The sequence below is a fragment of the Sorex fumeus genome, unplaced genomic scaffold (assembly GCF_029834395.1).
Source record: "Sorex fumeus unplaced genomic scaffold, SorFum_2.1 ptg000047l, whole genome shotgun sequence".
Classification (NCBI taxonomy): Eukaryota; Metazoa; Chordata; class Mammalia; order Eulipotyphla; family Soricidae; genus Sorex; species Sorex fumeus.
In genome coordinates this window covers 28,071,572-28,096,199 of record NW_026606104.1, presented here as the reverse complement: position 1 = coordinate 28,096,199, position 24,628 = coordinate 28,071,572, and the positions used below count along the sequence as shown (strand labels likewise).

General features: G+C 36.3%; 1 protein-coding gene across 1 annotated transcript; it reads left to right on the top strand.

The window, feature by feature from the left end:
* The first annotated feature begins 10,160 nt into the window (after positions 1–10,160).
* FPGT (fucose-1-phosphate guanylyltransferase) lies at positions 10,161–18,206 on the top strand. The gene is made up of 4 exons (XM_056123423.1): positions 10,161–10,309; positions 11,613–11,780; positions 13,394–13,486; positions 16,390–18,206. The coding sequence occupies exons 1-4, from the start codon at positions 10,228–10,230 to the stop codon at positions 17,829–17,831; spliced, it is 1,785 nt and encodes a 594-aa protein (XP_055979398.1). The 5' UTR covers positions 10,161–10,227; the 3' UTR covers positions 17,832–18,206.
* The last annotated feature ends 6,422 nt before the right edge of the window (positions 18,207–24,628 follow it).

The window sequence follows — 24,628 nt, the reverse complement described above, 5'->3', positions numbered from 1 at the left end:
ATAGAAAAACATTCCATGTGCATGGATTGGAAGAATCAATGTTGCCAAAAGACCATGTTATCTAAACTACTATATAGAATCAATACAATCCCTAGTCAAATTCAGACAACATTCTCAAAGACTTAGAATAGTTCATCACAAAGTTTGTGTGGAAACACAAAAGTTTGTGTGGAGCCAAAGACAAACATTGTGTGGAAGCACAAAAGCATACAGAAAAATAAGAAACTGGGAGCCACATCACTACGTAACTTGAATCTATCTTATAAAGCCATAGTGATCATAAAAGCATGAAGAAAGACTCTATTGCAAATGGGTTAACATAGAATTTCCAAAGATCACTCGATCACTTGACTGCCCGATAATCATCAATTTACTTGAGCGGGTGCCAGTAATGTCTCCATTCATCCCTGTTGCATACTAGTGTAGCCCAATGGCATCTGCTCGTTCTAGGAACAAGAAGAGCCTCAAACTGATCATTCATGGTCTTGACGAAGAAGTCTGACCATCTTGTAGGTGGTTGGCCACGCGGTCATTTGATGTCCAGTGGAATCCAGTCAGTAACAGCTCTAGTCCAGCGGTCATCTCCAAATCGCATTACGTATCCAGCCCATCTGATTTTCGATGCCTTGGCAAACGAGACAGTGTCCCTGATTCTTGACTTTCGACAGAGGTCGGAACTCCGGGTTCTTTCTCATTTGAGTGAAACGTGATACTACAAGCATAGCTCTTTCTATTCCACTTTGGGAGTGCTGAATAGCGTTCTTATACTGTTTTTATAGGGCCCAGGTCTCTGAGGCGTATGTCAATGCACGAAGAACAGTGGAATCGAAGAGATGTGCCAGGTGCTGAAGGTTCTTTGTCCTCTTAGCTATGGAAGGTGTTTCAAGTTGCTCTCTTCCTCCTGCACAACTCAGGTGCCATGTCATTCATCATGTTGGCTTCTCGACCTAGGTACACAGAACTGTTGCATTTGGAGATGTGCATTTCATTCAGAGCAAATGGAATGTCAGGAACGAGACTGTTTCTCATAAACATTGTCTTCGTGAGATTCAGCTGAAGTCCAACCTTTCCACACTCATGGTGTTATTAGAATAATGTCATCAGCGAAGCGGAGGTGGTGTAGTTGCTGACCATCTATCTTCACTCCCATTCCTTCCCATTCCAGTCTTCGCTTGATGTTCTTGAGGGTGGCTCTAAAGAGTTTTGGTGAAATGGTATCACCCTGCCAAATCCCTTTCTTGACATAGATGATCACTTCTTTGTAGAATGGTGAGATCCTGGTAGTGAATCTGTAATACAGCTGATGGAGGATCCTGATGTATTGAGTATGAATGCCCTGATTGCTAGGGCTTCAATGACTGCTTCTATCTCAACAGAATCAAAGGCCTTCTTTAAATCAAAGAACGTAAGACAGAGTGGCATTTTGAACTCCCGAGAAACCTCAATGAGCTTGGTTATTGTGTGGATATGGTCAATTGTGCTGAATTCTCTTGTGGAACCTGGCTTGCTCACATGGTTATTCTTCATCTTGTGTTCTGCCAATCCTATTCAGGATGACTCGAGTGAACAGCTTGCAGATGACAGACAGGAGGCAGATCGGGCGATAGTTTTGGATATCTCCCTTCTTAAACAGTAGGACAGTCCTGCTGGTTTTCCATTGGGAAGGAACCTTGCATTCAGACAGGTAGTGCATGAAGAGCCGAGGCATTTTATTGATGAGTCCTGACTGACAGGTGTTCGGGTCTGACCTTGTCTGGGCCAGGTGCTGTTCCTTCTTTACTGACAAAATGGCATGTCAGATTTCTGAAGGGAGAACATGGACGACATATGCATCCTGCGGAATTTGGTATGTGGGCAGGTGGAGTGGCTATCAAAGAGATCTGAGTAGAAGTCATGGATAAACTTCTCCATTGCCCTTCTGGAAGATGTGATAGATCCATCAGCAATCCAAAGATAACACCTCGAAATTTTTGACAAAGGAGTTAAGAGCACAAAAGGGAGTAAAGGTGGTCTTTTCAACTTTTCAACCTGCAAGAAACTAAAGTTGGATCTATATCTCACATCTTGCACAAATGTCAACTCAAAGTGCATAAAAGACCTAGATATAGACCTGAATCTATAAAGTACAATAAGAAAATACAGGCAGAACACTCAAAACCAGACCTCAAAGGAATCTTCAATGATATGATGCCATTGACAAAGGCTATAGAATAAAAAATTAAGTAAATTGAACTACATCAAGCTTAAAAGTTCCTCTAGGGAATGGGAAAGGATATTCGCCGAATACACATCTGACAAGGGGTTGATATCAAGGATATATAAAGTTCTGGTTGAACTCCACAAGAAGAAAACATTCAACCCCATCAAAAAATGGGGCAATAAAATGAACAGAAACTTTCTCAAAAAAGAAATCTGAATGGCAAAGAAGCACATGAGAAAATATTCTATATCATTAATCATCAGGGAGATGCAGATCAAAACCACAATGAGATACCATCTCACACCTCAGACTGGCCCACATCCAAAAGAGCAAAAGCAACCGTGGCTGGCGTGGATGTGACAAGAAAGGGACATTCCTTCACTGTTGGTAGGAATGCCGACTGGTTCAGCCCTTTTGGAAAACAGTATGGACAATTCTCAAAAAATTAGAAATTGAGATCCCATTTGACACAGCAATACCACTCCTGGGAATATATCCCAGAGAGGCAAAAATGTATAGTCGAAGTGACATCTGCACTTGTTTGTTCATTGCAGCACTCTTTACAATAGTCAGAATCTGGAAAAAACCTGAGTGCCCAAGAACAGATGACTGGTTAAAGAAACTTTGGTACATCTACACAATGGAGTACTATGTAGCTGTTAGAAAAGATAAAGTCATGAAATTTACATACAAGTGGTACTACATGGAAAGTATCATGCTAAGCGAAATGAGTCAGAAAGAGAGGGATAGACATAAAAAGATTGCATTCATCTGGGGGACATAAAGTAACAAAATAGGAGATTAATAGCCAAGAATAGCCGAGATCAGTACCAGGAGGATTACTCCATGGCTTAGAGGCCAGCTGGGCATTACAGAGGAAAGGGCAGCTCAGATAGAGAAGGGAGCACCAAATAAAAGGTGTTTGGAGGATCCTTCCGGGAGTGGAAATGCATGCTGAAAGTAGACCATGGACTGAACATAATTGCCACTCAATGCCTCTTTTGCAGACCACAACACCCACAAGGAGAGAGAGAACAAAAGGGAATGCCCTGCCACAGAGGCAGGATCGGATGGGGGGGGGGGGGGGGGGATGGGTGTGGGAGGTATACTGGGATTCATTGGGGTGGAAAATGGGATGGGTATTTGATCATTGTATAAGCGAAACCCAAGCACAAAAATTTGTAAATCTACAACAGTACCTCATGGTGTTTCACTAATAAAAATTTTTTTAAAAAAGTTCCTGTAGGGCAAAAGAAAAGGAAAAAAACTAAATGACAGTTTAGTGGGAGAAAATATTTGCATTGAATATATCAGATAAAGTGTTGATATCCAAGATCTATTAAGTACTTAGAAAGATCAAGAAAAACAACAAAAGACTGCTTTTAGAGCACATAAAAATTGGGAGAAGAAATGAACAAACACTTCTCCAAGGAAGACCAACAAATGGCAAACAGGCATTTTCATCATCACTTATTACTAAGAAATTCCACTTATTACTAGGGAATTCCAAATCAAGATGACAATGAGAGATCATCTTATAGTGAAAATGGTATATATCAAAAATACTGGGAATAATCTCTGTTAGCAGGGATGTAATAAAAAACGGAACCTTCATCCTCTGCTGGAGAAATGCATTCTGGCCCAACCCCTATGGAAAACAGTATGACGTATACTCAGTGAACTCAGAATTGAGCTCCCATATGATCCAGCAATTTCACTTTTGGGTAACTATCCCCAAGAAAAAAAGCATTTATTCAAAAGAATGTATGCATACCATTATTCATTGCCACACTCAGTATAATAGCTAAGATATGGAATCACATAGATGTCCAATTACAGATAAGCAGATCCTGAAAATGTGGTACACAGTGAACTACTACGCAGCTGTAGGGAATGATGAAATCATACAACTCATGGCAATATGGATGAAACTAGAAGACATCATGCTAAACGAAGCCATAAGAAGGATAAACACAGGATGACATGACTTATATGTGATATTAAGCATACCTGGATCAGGGAACCAGTTTTAAAGGGGAGATTCCCAGATCAACCTTGACTCCAGAGTATAGTGAGAAGAAGGAAAAGAAGAGTGATGCCAAAGCGGTGGGAAGAAGATAACAGATGAGAAGCAATGGGAGTTAGGTCAGGGGATTAAGGTACAAAGGTGGTGTTAAAGAATGATAGAGCCAAATATCCAAACCACAGAGTCAACAACACTGAAATCAAGAAATATAAACTTTAATAACCAAAGTTAGAAAAATATCAGCCAAGAGAGCAGGCTGGAGGGATGGGGGATGGGGATGAGAGGGGACCTGGGAACATTGGTGGAGGTAAGTTGACACTGGTGGTGGGATCAGTGCTGCAATACTGTGCATCTTAAACTCAGCTATGCATAACTTTGAAAATCATGATGCTTTAATAAAAAAAGTGTGGAAAAGTAAAACAAAAAAACAAAATATTTTTAAATTTAAATGGAGAGCCAAAAAACGTTACTAAAAACAAAATTTATAAATTCACACCACACACACACACAAATAATGACCTTGAGGGCTGATAGTTCTAACTAAACTTATAGTCTAATCATTTTGCAATGGAAGTGTGTATCAAGAAATTACAGTATCTATATTAAATTTATACAACATTACATGTCAATCATGTCTCAATAAAGTAGGGAGAAATTTCTACATAAAAAGGTTTAATTCCCTTTCTCTTAAATTGAGACATATTGTTAAGTAGGGGAAAAAATATAACAAAAGAGATGGTTGTGGGTTCACTTCCCAATTAGCTGGAAAGAGATGACACTAACAGAATCTCTTAATTGAAGGTTAAGTCTGACACTACCATTACACCTCAGCAACTCACTGCAATAATGGGGACATAAAGGAAATTCTCTCAACATTTAATAGAGGTGGGTGGAAAGAAATACTAGGAACTGTAATGTGATAGAAGACACTTCAAAGGAGGGGAAGCAGGAAATAGTGTGGAAGCATATGCCTTTGATCCAGGTAAAACAAATATGGAATGGCAAGGGTACTCCACACACTCCAGCAAGGAAAACAGAAGCTCTAAACTGAAGGTTCTTAAACTTACCTTCTTATTTGAAATAAACTGGAGAGTTTTTAAAATTTCTGATATTAATAACAACTGGAGTGATAGCACAGCAGGTAGGGTGTTTGCCTTGCACGCGCCGACACGGGTTTGATTCCTGTCTTTCTCAGAGAGCCTGACAAGCTACTGAGAGTATCCCGCCCACACAGCAGAGCCTGGCAAGCTCCCTGTGGTGTATTCAATATGTCAAAAACAGTAACAACAAGCCTCACAGTGGAGAAATTACTGTTGCCTGTTCGAGCAAATCGATGAACAACGGGATAACAGTGACAGTGCTACAGTGCTACTAATAATTTGGTTGAGGGTGAGACCACCACCAAGGTCATTACATTAGCTAAATTTCTAAGGGTGAGACACAGGCTTCCATTTTTGTAAATCTGTTTAGGAAATTCTAATTTGCAGTCAACTTTGAAAAACATTGCTTTTGCCCCCCCCAACTGTTACCGCCTACAAGCTCATGTTGTGATTTCCGCCCCCACACACACAGTTACACAATTTTCACCTGCAGCTACTAAAGAAAACATGGTCCCACAGTGGGCCATATAGGCCCCATGTGAGAAATGCAAAATGCTGCTCTAGATTGTATTCACTTCCTTGAACAATCAGGACTGGTACCGGCTTTATGAAGTGCATGCTGATGACCAAAGTTTGAAATTTCATATCTGGGACCCCGGATAAAAGGAATGTCAATAGTACATAGGAAAAATTAGCCTCATTGCCCAGTAGATTTATGAGAGTAGCTAGACCCTTCCACACTCCACCCCACCCTGCAGGCACAGATACCTCAAATGCGGGTCTAAATCAAGAGATTCAAATAATAATAATAATAATAATAATAATAATAACAATGTGATCTGATCACATTATACCAGAGTCATTGTTATGTAAAACGTAGCTCAACTCTCTAAATTGTTAATTAAAATATTAAAAAAGTTAATTTCTTTTTTTCCTGGCTTTTTTGGTCACACCCAGAAATGCTCAGTGCTCTGCACTCAGGGATTACTCCTGGTGGTGCTCAGGGAAACATAGGGGATGCCAAGGATCAAACCCAGGTTGGCACATGAAAGGCAAAGGCCTACCCACTGTACTATCACTCTATTCCCAAAAGTTAACTCCTTGAACTTTCATTTTCAACTCTCTAGAGATAAAAAATCTCTTCAATAAATATTAACCACATTTTACATTTTTTTTTACTTATGCTGTAAAACAAAATGGTTCCAAAACCTGTAGCTTAAGACAAACACTATGTATTTCTCAGAATTCGTTGACTTCTCATAAGTGAGTATTTACTTTCCAAGTGATAATGTCTATCTATAGATTCAGTCTTGTTGGGCTCATCTGAGCTGGTACCTCTAAAATAATTAATTAACATGTCTGATACATTGGCAAAAGCATTGGATGGGTAGGTTTATTTAGAATTGATGGGCATCTCACCTATTATTCCAATTCCCTTTCATCTCTACAAGTCCCTATTATGTCTATCTTTGTACAAGTTGATTCATGTTTATGTAATAGTTTAGTGAGACTTTCTAGGTGGTTCACTAAGGTGTCTAAAAAGTACAAAATTAGACACATACCTTAAGGATTAGACATGACTAGCACAGCTGAATCACAATGGTGTTCTGTTGGTTAGAAAAAGTTATTTTTATATTTTCAACAAACTTATAAGGAACTTGGGAAAAAGAAAAGTGAAATGTAAGTTATTTCAAGCTTGGCCACATATATTTACACACACACACACACACACACACACACACACACACACATATATATTAATGCTTTGGTTTCCTCATGTACAAAATATAGTGAAAAAAACTCTGTTTTGACAGTGACTGTCACTGTCACTGTCCTCCCGTTGTTCATCGATTTGCTTGAGCGGGCCCATTAACGTCTCCATTGGAGACTGTGTTGTTACTGTGTTTGGCATATCGAATACATCACGGGTAGCTTGCCAGGCTCTGCCGTGCAGGCGAGATACTCTCGGTAGCTTTCCAAGCTCTCCGAGAGGGGCGGAAGAATCGAACTCGGGTCGACCATGTTGGCTGCGTGCAAGGCAAACAAACGCCCTACTGCTAAATCTCTAACTGATAGAATTACTATGAGGAATAAAGAATTGGCATAATGCCGAAAGAATAGCAATAGTAAGATAAATACTTATCTCGGATGCAGTCTTTAAATATTATATTAGGGAGAATATATGGATAGAGCTTAAAAGAGTTGAGCCTATACTTGCCTATTTGAGGTCTTAATTCCATCTCTGACCCTACATGATTCCCAACTCAACCAGGATCTGGGCACTGGCAGCATCTTTATATGAACTCAACTGTCAGGTCCATGCCCCCAAGCCAAGAATTCCCATAAGTGTTCCCTCTTTTTTTGAAGGATGTTAGGGCATTTCCCATTTATAGCTCCATGTAAAAGGAGCTTAAAAGCTGTCATTCCATGTGAAATAAAACAAGTAAACAAAATAAGAAATTAATAACTTTTTGTTTTATTGGAAAAGTAAAGTTTCAGGGGAAAATGATGCCTATATTTCAATCAGAGACATTTGGATACAAAGATTTACAACTTCCTTGGACTTGAATCTCATAAGCAGAAACCTCTATAATCACAGTTCTAGTTCACTAAACCTCCATCAAGGAAAGTTAAAAACCCCTGCAATCATATTCCTCTGCAACCTAGTTGTAAACCTGGTCAACAAATGCTACTAATTTTAAATATGACCATTAGAGAGAAATTATGGCAATTTCATTCCTCTTAGAAATTGACAAATTCACAGATACTCTGTGAAATATATGTACAAATTTGTATATTATCAAGTTTAAATGATTATATAGTGTTCAAAAGGTAAAATACTGTTAAGTACAGCACTATATTAAGAGAAACCATTACCACTCCAATTAGTTTCAAAACATACATTATTTAAGGAGAAACAAGTATCATTTTCAGCAAAACCTTTCAATAGTTTTTACTGGTCTATACGCTCCTTATGAAATTATCAGATATTTTCATCACAATACACAAGTCATATGTAAAATGAAATTGTACATCAATTGTTCCTAACTTTTTCTATTAGAAACTTGATGGCAAAACATGAAGTGAATCTATAAGAGGTTGTAATTTATGAATATTTAAATACTAAAATATCTATTTTCCTTTATATTTTTCTGAAAACTAGCATTTTAATGCATTCAAAGGAAGAAAATAAACAATTGTCTGTATACATGAAAATGTTTTTAAAAAGAAGAAGCCCTAGGGAAATGTGGGGGCCTTAGAATATTAGTTCTCAGCTCTCTCGACTTCCACATCTGAAGTATTACTCAGAAACCACATGCTGAGTAATGAGGCTGAAACAGGAGAGGGTTTTACAGTCACTGAGAAAATCAGGGAGCTCACACTTAAGGAGGTTCTTTTTTTTTTTATGTAGGAGTACTGCTATTTATTCAGCCACTGATTAGGCTGATTGAATTGGGCATGAACTCCACTCTTTTTTCCTTTAAATTGATATGTAATAATATTCTAAATAGTTTTTAAAGAAATGCTATACTGTAGCAATTGACAGTAATTTCACATATATACTTATATTCTTCACCATTACTTATTCTTCCTATCTGAAGATTTTTAAGAGTACAGCTATATTATTGTTTTAATAAACTTATTTAAATAGATAATGAATTATAAATTTACTATATATGATACACATGCATAGTATCTCACATATACTAAAAATGATACAATTCACTATAACTGATGATCTATGCATGCAGTAAGATACTTTTTAAGTTTTAGTTATGGCAAATAAATAGAATTCAGAATACAGGGCTCCAGAATTGTCACAAAAGCTGTTATGATTCTACATATAAAATAAAATAATAAAAATATGAGAAAAGGGGCTGGAGTGATAGCACAGTGGGTAGGGAGTTTGCCTTGCATGCGGCAGACCCAGGTTCGATTCCCAGCATCCCATATGGTCCCCTGACCAGCGCCAGGAGTGATTCCTGAGCGCAAAGCCAGGAGTACCCCTGAGCATCGCCAGGTGTGACCCAAATAGAAAAAAAAATGAGAAAAATAATTTATCTGTAAATACAGAAACATATGAGTCAAGTGTTCATTAGAAATATCTAAGTTCATGACAATAACTTTTAGGTTCTTAAATATCTGTACTCCTCTTCGAATGAGGACAGATTTTTCTGAACCAATCAAACTGAACCAATCAAACTAGTATTTCTAATTTTGAGACTGAACTATCTTTCATAAATCTTTACTGAATTTTACACAGTGTCCCAACATCTATGAAATGATCTCAAAACTAGAGGGGCAAGGGCTCACTTTCTAGGAACAGTAAGGACACAGAAGACAGAAGTGCGTAGAGAAGACCCAAGTATAGAGTGCAGACTGCAGTCTCTGGAACTGGGTTTGGGGGATGAGAATCTGAAATGATGCAGAGGCGGATTAAAACTCAAGTGGCCCTTGGGTTCTGCTTGTGGTAGGTAACACATCGGTTACAGGGGACAACTTCGAGTCGAAGTTGGACGCCAGTTTTGCTCTTCCTTTTTAGAAGGCCGATTCTACAATTTTATCGCCCTACGTGGAAAAACACTCACCAGGTCAACCAAGCCCTAAGGCTTTAACATGAGCTGGGAACAAGCGACAAAGACCCAGCACAGCTGAACAAATAACTAAGGGCCATCAGCGCCCTTAGGGCGTTGCTAAGGAAACAGGTTCAAACTCTGGGCTGACTCCTTGAGGGTTTTCCCACGGCTGGTCACAGCGCCTTGGGGCGTGGCTACGTGAGTGACGCACGCAAGGGGCGGGACGGGGGCGGGGCCGGGCGCGGCCAGGCCGGGCGCATGCGTGCTGTGCAGCACGGGCGGGCTGAAGGGGCGGTGTCTGGTGGGCTCTAGGAAGTGAGGGCTATGGCCTCGTCTCGGGTCTCTTCTGACATTGCTCTCCAAGAAGCCACTCAGCGAAAGTTGCGGAGGTTCTCTGAGCTGAGAGGTACCCAAGGAGGAATGATGGCTCTTCCGTGCAGTGGCGACGCAGGGCGCGTTAGTTCCCGGCAAATTTCCGGATGGTCGCTTCCTGCCTGCTTGTCACTTGCAAGGCTGGGACACACCTGGCTAGCAATCGCTTGGGACTTTTTTATGTTGTCGCTGACCTTTTTATGTGTTATGTTTGTTACTTTAACTTTATTCCCTAGTTCCTAGTAGTATATACAATAAGCTTATCAATTTTATGGGGATAGAAGAAGAATGAAGATAATTATCCAGGGTAGTGAAACTAAATCCAGGTCATGCGTTTGCTTAACTTTTGATTTAAAAGTTATTTTAAATTCATCCAAAGCTTGGGATCTTGCAGATAGATCTGACCTGAGCCTTCTGCCACCCTCGCACCCCCCCTCCCCCAACCACCACCACTTCACCGGTTTTGTAATGTGGATGCTTATTGAGGAAAATGACAAAACGAAACACAAATCTTGGATTTAAAAAATAGGGAAGTTTGCATCAAAATTTGTTTTGTGTATACAGTACTGTTGTCGTTCTCTCTATAGCTATCAGAACTGGGAATATTTTTAATGAAGTTGCTTTTTGCTGCTTTTTTTTTTGTAAGTGGGAATAACACTTATACAACAGTACAGTCAGTATTCAGTACTGTCAAATTGTAACCTAAAAGTCCTGTTTATGAAACTTTTTATATTACTACTTCATCAACAAAGAACTTTAAACTGTCTACCAATAGTTGTTTTCTTTTTTCATTGAAGTCATCTAGGAATTGTGACCTTCCCTGATAACCAGAATTTTTTGTTCTACTCCAGTAGCATTTTGGTAATAAGCTCATATGATGCTAATAAGAAATGAAGTACCCATATTTATAAACAGCAACATTGTAAGAATGAATCTTTCGGTTCATTTTTTTCCCAACCAACAAAGATGATCCTGATAGATTTTATTTTTAAATAAAGTTTTATTTAGTCCCTTTTGTATCTTAAGAAATCATATAGTAATTGACTTAAGTACTTCTCTAAAATCAAGAAACGTCTAATTTTTTAAAATTATCTAAATGAAAGTATAGAACACAAAAGGAACAAATAAAAAGATGTCTAATAGACATATTTTTAAACCTTTTCCAGTACTGTTTTAAGTTGTGTTAACTAGCCGTTAGTTATTCTCTAATTCTCAAAGGAAATAGATGCATTTTAAAAAAGATAACTATAAACTTTTTATCCTGTTTTCAAATAGGTAAAATTATATTAGCTCTAGAATTTTAATCATCGTTGTCACTTCTTTCTTTTTCCACCTAGGCAAACCTGTAGCAGCTGGAGAATTCTGGGATATTGTTGTAATCACAGCAGCTGATGAAAAACAGGAACTTGCTTATAAGCAACAGTTGTCAGAAAAGCTGAAAAAAAAGGAGTTACCCCTTGGAGTTCATTACCATGTTTTTGTTGATCCTGCTGGAGCCAAAATTGGTAAGCTTTTATAATCAAATGTGTAGCAGAGATTCTTGGCAAAATATTCGCTAAGGAAAATTTTCCTGTGGTTTATAATTCATCAAGTATATATCTTTAACAAAAAATTCTAACTTGCTTGTCAGGTCTGAGAGATAGGATAGGAGTTAAGGCATTTGCCTTACATGTGGTCAACCCCATTTCAAATCCTGGTACCTCATATTGTCCTCTGAACACCACCAGAAGTGATGTTCTCAAACCCAGAGCCAGGAGCAAGTCCTGAGCACTGCAGGGTATAGACCAAAATAATTTGTTGTTTTTTCACGAAATACAGCAACTGTTTTTTGACATATCTTATGACATATCAAAACCTCCCGAATTTTAAAAAGAATTTGATTCATTTGCTGAAATTTTATTTAGATGGGGAATGTTCATTCGGATCTTATCAGTAGAAATCTTTATGGTTTCTTCCCACTCCTCACTCCACTTCTTCAGAAATATACATAAATAAAGCAAATTAGAGAGAAAAATATACACATATACAAGTGGACCCACATTATAGAATGCAAAAAAGCAATCTAATGTCATATACATATTAGCTTTAAAATTCAGTTTAGGTCAATTTGCATTTTGACTTTCATTGCAAATAAAAGTATATACTATTTCTCTAAGATTATTTTCCATGTAGTACATAAAACTGAAGCTTCTCGATACCAAAGGTAGGCTATCTCTACGTTAGACTTTGACATTGTTCTAAGTAGGCAATGTTTTTGTTTCAGGTATTTTTTTTTATTTTATTTTCAGATTGATTGGGTACTGGGTGTGTGAGTTCAATCTAAAACTCCCTTTCTCCCAGACGAAACTCTGCACCTCAGAAATCACTTCTCAGTAGCTCTCTGTTGCTCTACGTCTGAGTTGGTTTCTTGGTAAGGGTGTCCCAGTCTCCAGTCCATCTGGTAGCTTCCTTCTAGTTCATTTGTCAGGGTTTCACATACATTTCTACAGATCTTGCAATGAGCACATAAGGATACAAGTACAGGTTCTGTCAATTCAGCCATCCTCATTCCCTATTCAGTGGCATCATTTTAGTGGATTTTATAAGCATTGTAGCACTGTCCTCCCGTTGTTCACCATTTGCTCAATCAGGTCCAGTAAAATCTCCATCGTGAGACTTGTTACTGTGTTTGGCATGTTGAATACATCTCGGGTAGCTTGCCAGTCTTTGCCGTGAGGGAGAGATACTCTCAGTAGCTTTCCGGGCTCTCTGAGAGGGGCGGAGGAATCGAACTCCGGTCATTGTTGTATGGACCACGTGCACAGCAAACGCGCTACCCACTGTGCTATCGCTCCTGCTCCTGGATTTTATAATTTATAATTATAATTTTTTAATTTATGATTCCAGTTTTGTGTATACACTTGTATGCTGGTGCTGAACTTACTTAATTTATCATTTTTTTACTACTATTATCAATAGATTAGATCATTAACTACTAAAGGCTGATTTCTAGTTTCCTTACAATTTTTTAATTGCTATGAGTTATTGATCCTCAATTATAACAGTTAAACTTACCATAATTTTAAAGTTTTAGTAGGTTTCAATGAACTAAATTTTATGTTTTGACTTTTTTTTTAAGGAAATGGAGGATCAACACTTAGTGCCCTTCGATGTTTGGAAAAGTTATATGGAGATAAATGGGATTCTTTTATTATACTGTTAATTCACTCTGGTAAAGTTACACTTTATTAATTTACATTTTCTTTTAAGTAGATCTGTATTCTCTCTTGTACGTCCTTTTGTTTATTTGAAGATTTTCAGCTTTGAAAGAAATATTTCATGCTTTCTTGGTTTTTGTTGATATTGTAAGAACCATGTTTTTCACAAATTTTATCTTTAAACTTGTAGACCACATGCATTTTATGGATATAATTTTAATTATTTACATAGGAAATTTCTTTCCTATAACACAAGTCATCAAAATATTATCATTTCACTACATCTTAGAAGAGATTCTTGTTGTAGAGAATGTTGGTTAGCACTGTAATTATGAGAATTTTGCCCAATATTGCTCCCAGAAGTCTTCAATTCTTAAAATAATTAAAAAAATGAAAAGATGATAACAGACATGGTATTGATGGCACTGCATATAAGATGAAAAGTCACAAAAGAGAACTTTTCAGTTAAAAGAAAGTAGAAAAGACATTGTCTCAGATAAAGGTATTTTTTTAATTGGATATATTAAATCATGAAAATTGTTTTAAATTAAAATTTAGTTTAAAAAAAATTTCTTTTCAGGACCGGAGTTATGTACAGTGGGTAGGGCATTTGCCTTGCACGCGACCGACCCAGTGTCGATCCCCGGCATCCCATATGGTCCCCAAGCACTGCCAGGAGTAATTCCTGAGTGCATGAGCCAGGAGTAACTCCTGAGAATTGCTGAGTGTGACCCAAAAAAGCAAAAAAAAAGAAAAATTCTTTTCTCTTTTATTGCAGTTTTCTGTGTCATTATCATAGATATGATGATACAGGTGTTACAAATACAGGTTGTGGTGCCCACTGAGGATTATAATAAACATTTTTTATGTTTTTAAACATTTATTATTTCTCTCTGTAGGATATGGCTGTTAGAAATTTTATTATGAACCAGCACACTCTTCAGTGAGATATTTTATAATTAATCATCTACATAATTTCCAAGGCAGTTTCTATTTCTTATGGTTCATATGTAAGAGCCATGATTCATTATAAAGGTGATATAGAGCATCAAATTCTGAATTTAAGACAAAAATGAAAATATTTAAATGCATACCTTTATTCCAGAACACGTCTTACTCATTTTCTCAGTTCAATAAAAATTACAGGTTAGAAAATACAGTTAAAAATAGGTCATTAAAAAAATTATTGAATAAACACAGCTGTTTCAAATGTACAGTATTAGACTTTGACACCTACATAAACTACATCTTAATCACAACCAAAAATCTTGTTTCCATGTACTGGTACATAATTTACTTGAGTCCTTTAACCTGCTCTCACTCCTTACATTTTGGTAACCACCAGTTTGTTCTCTGTTTCAAAGAGTTAAGTTTTATTTGTGTATTTGAGTTCATTATTTTCCACATGTAAGTGAAATCATACAGTATTTATTTTTATGTGACTTAAGAAAAATGTTATTATTAGGGCAATAAAAGTTTACAGTCATCTAGCTCTTAGTAAAGAGAGAGTATTAGCTCTCATTTTTTAACAAAAATGTACTCTGTACCAAGTGCTTTACATATATTAGTGATCTCATTAAATATGATAAAACAAATATTATTTGACATAGCTGACTTGGGAAAACTCCAAAGATAAGTGGTTTAAAAATTGTGGATTACAGCTTAAACATATTTTATCTTGTCTTTTTACTATGTAATGCTCTTAGTATAATTAGTTACACCAAAATTATGTAAGTTATTTAATGTAATTAAAGATAACACATTGCAAGGAATTAAGAAGTCATAATATCATCTTAAGAAAAAAATCCTTTCAAAGTTAAAAATACATAAATTTTAGTTTAGATAAATATTTTTAAAATCCTTTTGATAAATGTGTCCTTTTAAGTTTATATGATTATTTAACAGATGACTTCTCATCTGGAAATTATTGTTTAATAATTACATATTGAAATGGGTATGCTAGTATTTTTGTGGCCCTTTTTCTTTTTCTGTGAGTTGATTTACAGTGTATTTTGTTCAACTGTTAAACTGTTGTTGAAATTTGTTATTTTTAAATTGTAGAAATAGGGGTCCCAGGAAGGTGGTTCAGTGGATTAAGACACTATCCCCAAAAGTGCAAGGTCTATGAGTTTAACTACACTGAGCCCTATAAGAGCTGAGGTGATGCCAATAACTATTAGGATTCCCCAACAAGAAAGGGCCTGGAAGATGGCTCAGTAGAAAACACTTAGGGCTAATATTAGGTCCTGAGTATAATATCATTGCTGCTCATCTGTAGAGGTAATTCTGAATGCTCCTAGATTTGGGATCCCCTGCAAGAGAGGCATAAGATCATTTTTGTGGTTTGGGTCATTTTTAAGATAATATTTTAACCCATGCTTTTTTTTTTTGAACCCATGCTTTGTTTACTTGTTATCTCTGATTACTATTTTATTTAAAATAATTCATGGACTCTAAAATTTATTAAAATTATTTCCTACTCATGAATCTTTAAAACTGATTTATATTAAATGACTGCTTTTGAATTATATTACATTATACATATTATAAAGAATTGCTTTTGAAATTTTTTGTTTTGTTTTGAATTTTTGCACCACATCCATTGATGCTCAGAATTTTCTCCTGGCTTTGTGCTAAGGGATTACTCCTGGGCAGTTTGGGGGACCATATGTGCTACTAGGGATTGAACCCAGGTTAGCCACAAGCAAGGCAATCACAATACCTGCTTTACTACTGCTCCAGCATTGCTCTTGAAATTTATAATCTGTCATTGATTATCCTTTCCTGAGTTATAGCAATTCATTGTATTTTTTTAATTAGCAATATTTTAGGTTGTAACTGATGTGCTATGTTTTAAAAAGTTTTATGTTTTAAATGATGTTATAAACAAATTTTCTGTTATTGATTAATTTGACAGGTGGCTACAGTCAACGCCTTCCAAATGCCAGTGCACTGGGAAAAATTTTTACTGCTTTACCTTTTGGTAACCCCATTTATCAGATGTTAGAATTAAAACTAGCCATGTACATTGATTTCCCCTCACATATGAATCCTGGAATTCTGGTCACATGTGCTGATGATATTGAACTTTATAGTATTGAAGATTCTGAGTTTATTAGATTTGACAAACCTGGGTTTACTGCTTTAGCTCATCCTTCTAGTTTGAAGGTAGGTACTACACATGGAGTATTTGTCTTCGAACCTTTCGATTACTTAGAATCCAAGGACCTTGAATACAGGTGTTGTCATCGTTTCCTTCATAAGCCCAGCATAGAAAAAATGCATCAGTTTGGTGCTGTGTGTAGATCAAGAAATTTTTCTCAACAGCACTTTGCTGGGAGTGACAGTACCTCTCTTAAATTAGATCCCGAGTATGTCTATACTGACAGCCTTTTTTATATGGATCATAAATCAGCAAAAAAGTTGCTTTCTTTTTATGAAAAAATAGGCACACTGAACTGTGAAATAGATGCCTATGGAGACTTTCTTCAGGCTTTGGGGCCTGGAGCAACTGTGGAGTATACCAGCAATACGTCTAATGTCACAAAAGAAGATCCAGAGTTGGTCATCATGAGACAGAGAATATTTCACCTTCTAAAAGGAACATCTCTAAATGTTGTTGTTCTTAATAATTCCAAGTTTTATCACATTGGAACAACTGAAGAATATTTGTTTCATTTTACTTCAGATGTCAATTTGAAGCTAGAACTTGGCTTACAGTCCATAGCTTTCAGCATCTGTCCAGCAATACCAAAATGCTCTGATAACACATCCTGTATCATTCAAAGTATACTGGATTCAAGATGTTCAGTGGCATCAGGCTCAGTTGTAGAATATTCCAGATTGGGTCCTGGTGTTTCAGTTGGGGAAAACTGCATTATTAGTGGCTGTAATATCATAACAACTGCTCTTTTGCCTGCAAATTCTTTTGTGTGTTCTTTAAGCTTGAAGATGAATGAACACTTAACATATTCGACCATGGCATTCGGAGTGCAAGACAATTTAAAAAAGGTTGTTCAAACCTTGTCAGATATAAAGTTACTTAAATTATTTGGAGTCTGCTTTCTGTCATGCTTAGATAGCTGGAATCTGAGAGTTACAGAGGAACTGTTTTCTGGGAACAAGACATGTTTGAGTTTGTGGACTGCTCGCATTTTCCCAGTTTGTTCTTCTTTGAGTGATTCAGTCACAGCATCCCTGAAGATGCTAAATGCTGTAAAGAACAAGTCAACATTTAGCCTAACTAACTATAAGCTGTTATCCATTCAAGAAATGCTTGTCTACAAAGATGTGGAAGACATGATAGCTTACAGGGAACAAATTTATCTAGAAATTACTTCAAACAGGAAAAACAGTTAATTTAGAGATAGCTTAAATATGATATTATTTCTATTTTTGATAAGAAGATTACAGATACAAGAATATTTGTGGGGAATGGTGTTTAATTAAAGTAAATTAAAATAATTGTAGCATAATATTAATATAAAAATATTTTTTAATTTCTTTTATTCAGTCAATGTGAGATAAATAAAGTTGTCCATGATTGGGTTTCAGTCATACAATGTTCCAACACCCTTCCCTTCACCAGTGTGCATTTCCCACCACCAATGTCCCCAGTTGCCCTCCTTTCACCTCCTACCATCAATCAGTCTGCCTTTACAGCAGTTATTATCATTATAAAATTAATGATAACTATTTTTTAAGAATTAATATGAAGACTGTAAGATCAGAAATGGGATTTATTTATGTATATTGCTATTTAATTTTTTAGACATAAATTTGTGAAACATTGTTTTATTCCCATAGATACATATGGTAATTATTCCATAGATACATATGGTAATTATCCCATAGATACATATGGTAATTATCTAAGCATATAGATAGTAGTTTTCTCTCTTAGTTAGGGCTTTAGTTACGATGTTCTCTGACACCTGCTCCAATCAAACTAATAAAAATGTCATGCTATAGTATCTTCAGAATTCTAGGAATAATGTACATACTCTCTTTCAAAGGCAAATCTATAACTGTAATCTGTAATAGTTCTGAATATTCATGATAAAATTTTGTTTATTGGCCTTATGAAAATGAGGAATGCCATTTCATTCTTATAAACTTAAACTTAAATTGTATACCTTAAGATTGTTCACAGTGTAAAGAAGATTGTGGATTCACTGATAATTATACAAGATTCACTGGTAATCATATAATTTCATTTTGAACATTACATACATCTTTTCATTAATCCCTTCAACAAAATTGTTAAATTACCAGATGAACCGATTTTTCTCTCTGTTGTGTATTTTTTGTCCATGTACTGGTGATATGTTGAGAAACTAATTTACCAGAAATACCAAGAAAATACACAGATAGTTTACAATTTCAAAAAAATTGGTTGGAATAACTCAGTTATATGTTATTATTTTGGTATAAGCATGTTTATAGAATGTCTTTATATGAGACTATAACACTGAACATATTTGCCAGAATTTTGTATGATTTGAATAAAAAACTGAATGTGAATAAATTGAAATAAGAATTGGCCACACAATTGCATGCTAACATGAAAGTAATTATTTACTAAACCAGGAGTAACTTGTCTGAAAACTTAATGAACAGTATTGTAATCCCAGGGCTTAAAAAAAATATTTGGAAGGTGGTATATATCTGAATCAAAAACTAAATTATTCTTTATGCCATTTTCTGTTTTAGTATAAATCCTTTATTTCTCAAAGTTTGTCTTGGGAATGTCAATTTTACTCAGGTAAAGAACTTAATGTTTCTTACTTATATTTATTGAAATTTTATGTTAACATTCTTTTTACTGAACTTTTCTGTTGTTATTGCACCCCCATCTCCCATTCAATATGAGTGTGCTTGATACTATGCAATAGTTTTATTCATGCTTCCATTTGCATGTACAAAAATATTGATTACTTTTTAAATATGGGGAAAATTACAGCAGTCTCCCATAAGAATAAACTTACCCTATTTCTAGCAGAGCTCTATGAGCAGCAGCAAACCAGACTTGCCATGTATTTCAAGTTTGTTGATTAATTGATTATAGTAGATAACAATTTGAGTCAGTTTAAATATTGGAATAAGGAGATAATAAAAGTTGCCAATTCCTTGTTGCATATGTATTTGTAAAAACAGGAGATGAAATGTGTATGTGTCTATGAATTAGTCACTTTTCATTCACCTATAGTGCAGTGTAGCAATTGGCATTTGTTTCTGAAGATTTCATCCCAAAGGCACTATATTATTCATGCAAGTAAATATTTGAAATCAACAAACTTAATGTTACCTTCTGGGATGGTTAGACAAATAGTTTTGCCTTTTCAACCACTGACTGCTAGAATTTAGTAGCCTTTTAAAGTATAGAATTCATCCTTTCAAACAAAGCAAATCTCTGGTTGCTACACAGTAGTGCAATCCATCTGCTGCTGTCATTTCCCAGCTTTCTGTGTCAGAATTTTATTTCTTCTGTTGTGCTTCAGGGTATCACTGAAACAGTCTAAGATATAATGTCTATATTCTTTGGACATGTTTTAGGTATGTTACTGATCTACTTTTGTTCAGCACCCTTAAAGAGTTTTTTTAATTTTGCAACAACCAATTTTCTGTAACTCAGTAATAAAGATTTTCTGGTTTGGGGCGTTCACACTCATTGATCCTCAGGGATTACTCATAGCTATGTGCTCAGGGATCACTCCTAGTAGTGCTGTGGGTGGGGCGGGGGGGAACATATATGTTGCAAGGGACTGAATTCAAGTCTGCATCATGCAAGTTGAGCACCTCACCCACTGCACTATCTTTTTCTGCCCTGTGAATGATTTTTCAAAATTTATTTTATTCACTAATAATCATTAATTCTGAAGAAAATTCTGATATTTAAAGTTAGATTTTTAGTTGGCATTTCATTGTAAGGGAGTATCACCTTGCCCAGAAAGAAATGAAAACATCTACATTTTGAGGCAAAAATCTTTTTAAATACAACTCTGTAGAAATCAAGTGTTTATTTCATTTGCAGGTTGAGCAATGTGGTACTACTCAATGAAACTTTACATGGTGGTTTCTTTCTGATTACTTTTAGCCTTCGAGTCTTAGAAAGTAAGTTATATCTACCAATCTGCTATTCTTCAGAGAAATTCTAACATTTTTAATAAAATCTGGAACTAGAAAACTTCTGCTACACAGCAAATAATTATGATCATAACAAGTGGTCTAAGTAAAGATTTAAAATGTACAGACACACTGACAAAGTAATAAATTGATTTAGAAAATTCACAGCTTACATGACACTTAGATCAATTTTTGATGAAACTAAAAATGAAATAATAATTATCACTCATTATAATTGGTTAAAGTTGATAGAGTTTGTAATTAACTATTATTCAGTCACATTAAAAGCTTTCTGAAAGCTAGGTTTTGAAAAAGGAAAAGGAACTTTTTGAGAAATCCACTTGTTATAGTTGCTGATGTTTAAATCATTAATTTAAAGTGAATTGAAGACTTCTAGATTAAACCAGAATCAATAAAATACATTCCAGAAAACATGGGGAGAACTCTCCAAGATACGAACCTCATAGCTTCAATTATTTTATTTGATTGTTAAAGATAAAAAACATTATACTACATAAAATTAAAAAGGTTTTACATCTCAAAATAAATATATTAAAATAGACACTAGTGAATAAGAGAAGTAGTCACATACTATAAGATAAAAGGCTATAATTCAAGGTATATAAGTCATTCACATACAAGTGGACAGACACCAAAGGGAACAGTTAGACAATATGCATCTGAAAAAGTTTTCAGTATCAATTGTTACCAGGAAGATACAAATTAAGATGAGGTATATCACCAGTGAGAATGGCGTATATAAAAAACACTGGAAACAACTATGTTGATGGGGATGTGGTAAAAAAAGGATTCTCATTCACTGCTGATGGGGATGTCATCTCGTTCAGTCCTTAAGAAAAGTATGGTGATTAAAAAAAAAAAACTGAAAAGAACTTTGACAAAAGCCCGTGAGTCTAACTTTACCAAGATACAAAAAAAAAAATTTAAAAAGTTGTATGCGCAGCTATATTTATTGATGTAGCTCGAATAGAGAATAAGTCCAGACATTCAGGGATGAATGAATGAGTGAATGAATGAAAAAGCTTTGGCATGCATATATATATATATATATAGCTCTGGAGAGAGAGAGGGACTGGAACGATAGCACAGCGGTAGGACATTTGCCTTGCACGCAGCCAACATGGCCGACCTGAGTTCTATTCCTCCGCCCCTCTTGGAGAGCCTAGTAAGCTACCGAGAGTATCTTGCCCGCACAGCAGAGCCTGGCAAGCTACCCGTGATGTATTTGATATGCCAAACACAGTTACAACAAAAGTCTCCAATGGAGACGTTACTGGGCCCACTTGAGCAAATCGATGAACAACAGAAGGACAGTGATGACAGTGATATATATATATATATGTGTGTGTGTGTGTGTGTGTGTGTGTGTGTGTGTGTGTGTATAGCTAAACAGCTGTTTTAAAAAAATCAAACAATTTTGCAACTGTAACTTGGATAGAACTGCAAGTAAGGCATAATGTTAAGCAAAATAAGTCTGTGAGATAAGAGAAATAATGGCTATTCTCACTCCTCTCTTTTATACAGAGAAACAAACAAGGGAATAGATAGCAACAAAAAATGTCAAACCCCAGCCTTAGGTTACAAAATTTACATTATCAAATGGGACTTGAGAGAGAGTGGGAGGGAATGAAGAAGTGAACTGAGTAATATTAAGAACACCAGAGCCATTACAATAATACAGCGGCTAAGGGTGTCTTGCACACATCAGACCTGGATTTGATTCCAACACCCCTGACGGGCCAGGAGTGATCCCTTAGCACAGTCAGGTGTGGCCCCAAAACACAGAAAAACAATAAGAACACTGGTGGAGAGTATAGAGCACTGGTAGCACTAAAATGTGGCAACTGTGTTTCAAGACCATAAACATTTAGCTCCATTTTACCTTGAATCTATAGCACAGGGGGTAGGGTAGGCCTTGCACACCACTGACCCCAGTTTAATTCCTCTGCCCCTCTCTGAGAGCTACCAAGAGTATCTCCCCTGCATAGCAAAGCCTGGCAAGCTATCCATGACATATTCGATATGCCAAACACAGTAACAAGTCTCATAATGTTACTGGTGCCTGCTCCAGCAAATCAATGAACAATGGGAGGACAGTGCTACAGTTACCTTGGATCAAGCAATAGTAAAGAAATGTTGATGTTAGAATACAAAAGAAATCTTTGCATAATTTTAGTAGAGAAGCATTGTAAAATTGTTCCTTAATTATATTATTTCTCTGTATCTCTAGATCACAAACAGGCTGCAATTTCCCAAAGCATAGGTATAAATAAGTAAAAACTCTTAACAATTATTTCATGGATAGTCTATGTTATGCTTCATTTACAATGGATATAGCTCTCTGCTACCCTCAAAATAATCCCAATGCTTTTTTTCCTAGATGTGAATAAGTATCTAAAATTTCTTAATTCTCCTTAGTTGAAACATATCTGATAGACTTCTCAATTTAGGGAAATTTTATCTTCACCCTGTCAATTCTTTTTCATCTAAATGTCCCAGTTATTCACCGAACTGCTGAAGTCATCCATGGGTTCTCACATGCTTCCCTCACCATTTTTTTTTTAATTTTATTGAATCACTGTGAGAAAGTTACAAGCTTCCATGTTTGGGTTACGATCAAACAATGATCAAACACCCATCCCTCCACCAGTGCACATTCCCCAACACCAATATCCCCGGTATATCCCCCTCTTTCCCACCCTCCCTCTGCATCCATGGCAGACATGATTCCCCATAATCTCACTCTCTACTTTGGAGCATTATGGTTTGCAAAACAGACCTTGAGAGGTTATCATGTTTGGTCTTTTATCTACTTTCTGCACACATCTCCCATCCCGACCGATTCCTCCAGCCATCTTTTTCTTAGTTATCCCTTCTCTATTCCAGGTGCCTTCTCCCCTTTGCTCATGAGGCAGGCTTCTGGCTATGGAGCAATCTATCTGTCCCGTGTATCTACTATCCTTAGGTGTCAGCCTCCTGTTATGTTGTTTTATACTCCACAAATGAGTGCAGTCCTTCTATGTCTGTCCCTCTCTTTCTGACCTATTTCACTTTTAGCATGATACTCTCCATGTCTGTCCATTTATAAGCAAAGTTCATGACTTCATCTCTCCTGACAGCTGCATAGCATTCCATTGTGTAGATGTACCAAAGTTTCTTTAACCAGTCATCTGTTCTAGGAAACTTGGGTTAGTTCCAAATTTTAGCTATTGTGAACAGTGCTGCAATGAACATATAAGTACAGATGTCATTTCTACTGTGCTTTTTTGCACCCTCGGGATATATTCCCAGAAGTGGTATTGTGGGGTCATATGGAAGATCAATTTCTATTTTTTGAGATGACTGTCCATATTGTTTTCCAAAAAGGCTGGACTAGTGGGCATTCCCATCAACAATCCACACCAGCACCGATTGCTTTTGTTCCTTTGAATGTGTGCCAGTCTCTGTGGTATGAGATGATATCTCATTGATGTTTTGATTTGCATTTCCCTGATGGCTAGCAATGTGGAGCATTTTTTCATGTGCCTTTTGGCCATTTGTATGTTCTTTTTGAGGAAACTTCTGTACATTTCTTCTCCCCATTTTTTGATGGGGTTGGAGGTTTTTTTTCTTGTACAATTCTACTAGTGTCTTGTATATCCTGGATATTAATCCCTTATCAGATGGGTATTGGGTAAATATTCTTTCCCATTCTGTGGGCTCTTTCTCTATTTTGATCACTGTTTTCCTTTGAAGTGCAGAAGCTTCTTAGTTTGATGTAGTCACATTTGTTTATGTTTGCTTCCACTTGCATGGTCAGTGCTGTTTCATCCTTAAAAATGTTTTTAGCTTCAGTGTTGTTGAGAGTTCTGCCTACATTTTCCTCTATGTACCTTATGGCTTCATGTCTAATATTGAGGTCTTTAATCCATTGTGATCTGACTTTTGTACCTGGCATTAGACAAAGGTCAGTGTTCATTTTTTTGCAGGTAGCTATCCAGTTTTCCCAGCACCAGTTGTTGAAGAGGCTT

Excerpts from the sequence above, each read along its gene's own strand:
- FPGT (XM_056123423.1), top strand. The coding sequence starts at position 10,228 with ATGGCCTCGTCTCGGGTCTCTTCTGACATTGCTCTCCAAGAAGCCACT. Across the intron at positions 11,781-13,393 it reads TCCTGCTGGAGCCAAAATTG|GAAATGGAGGATCAACACTT; the intron begins GTAAGCTTTTAT and ends TTTTTTTTTAAG. Across the intron at positions 13,487-16,389 it reads TATACTGTTAATTCACTCTG|GTGGCTACAGTCAACGCCTT; the intron begins GTAAAGTTACAC and ends TTAATTTGACAG.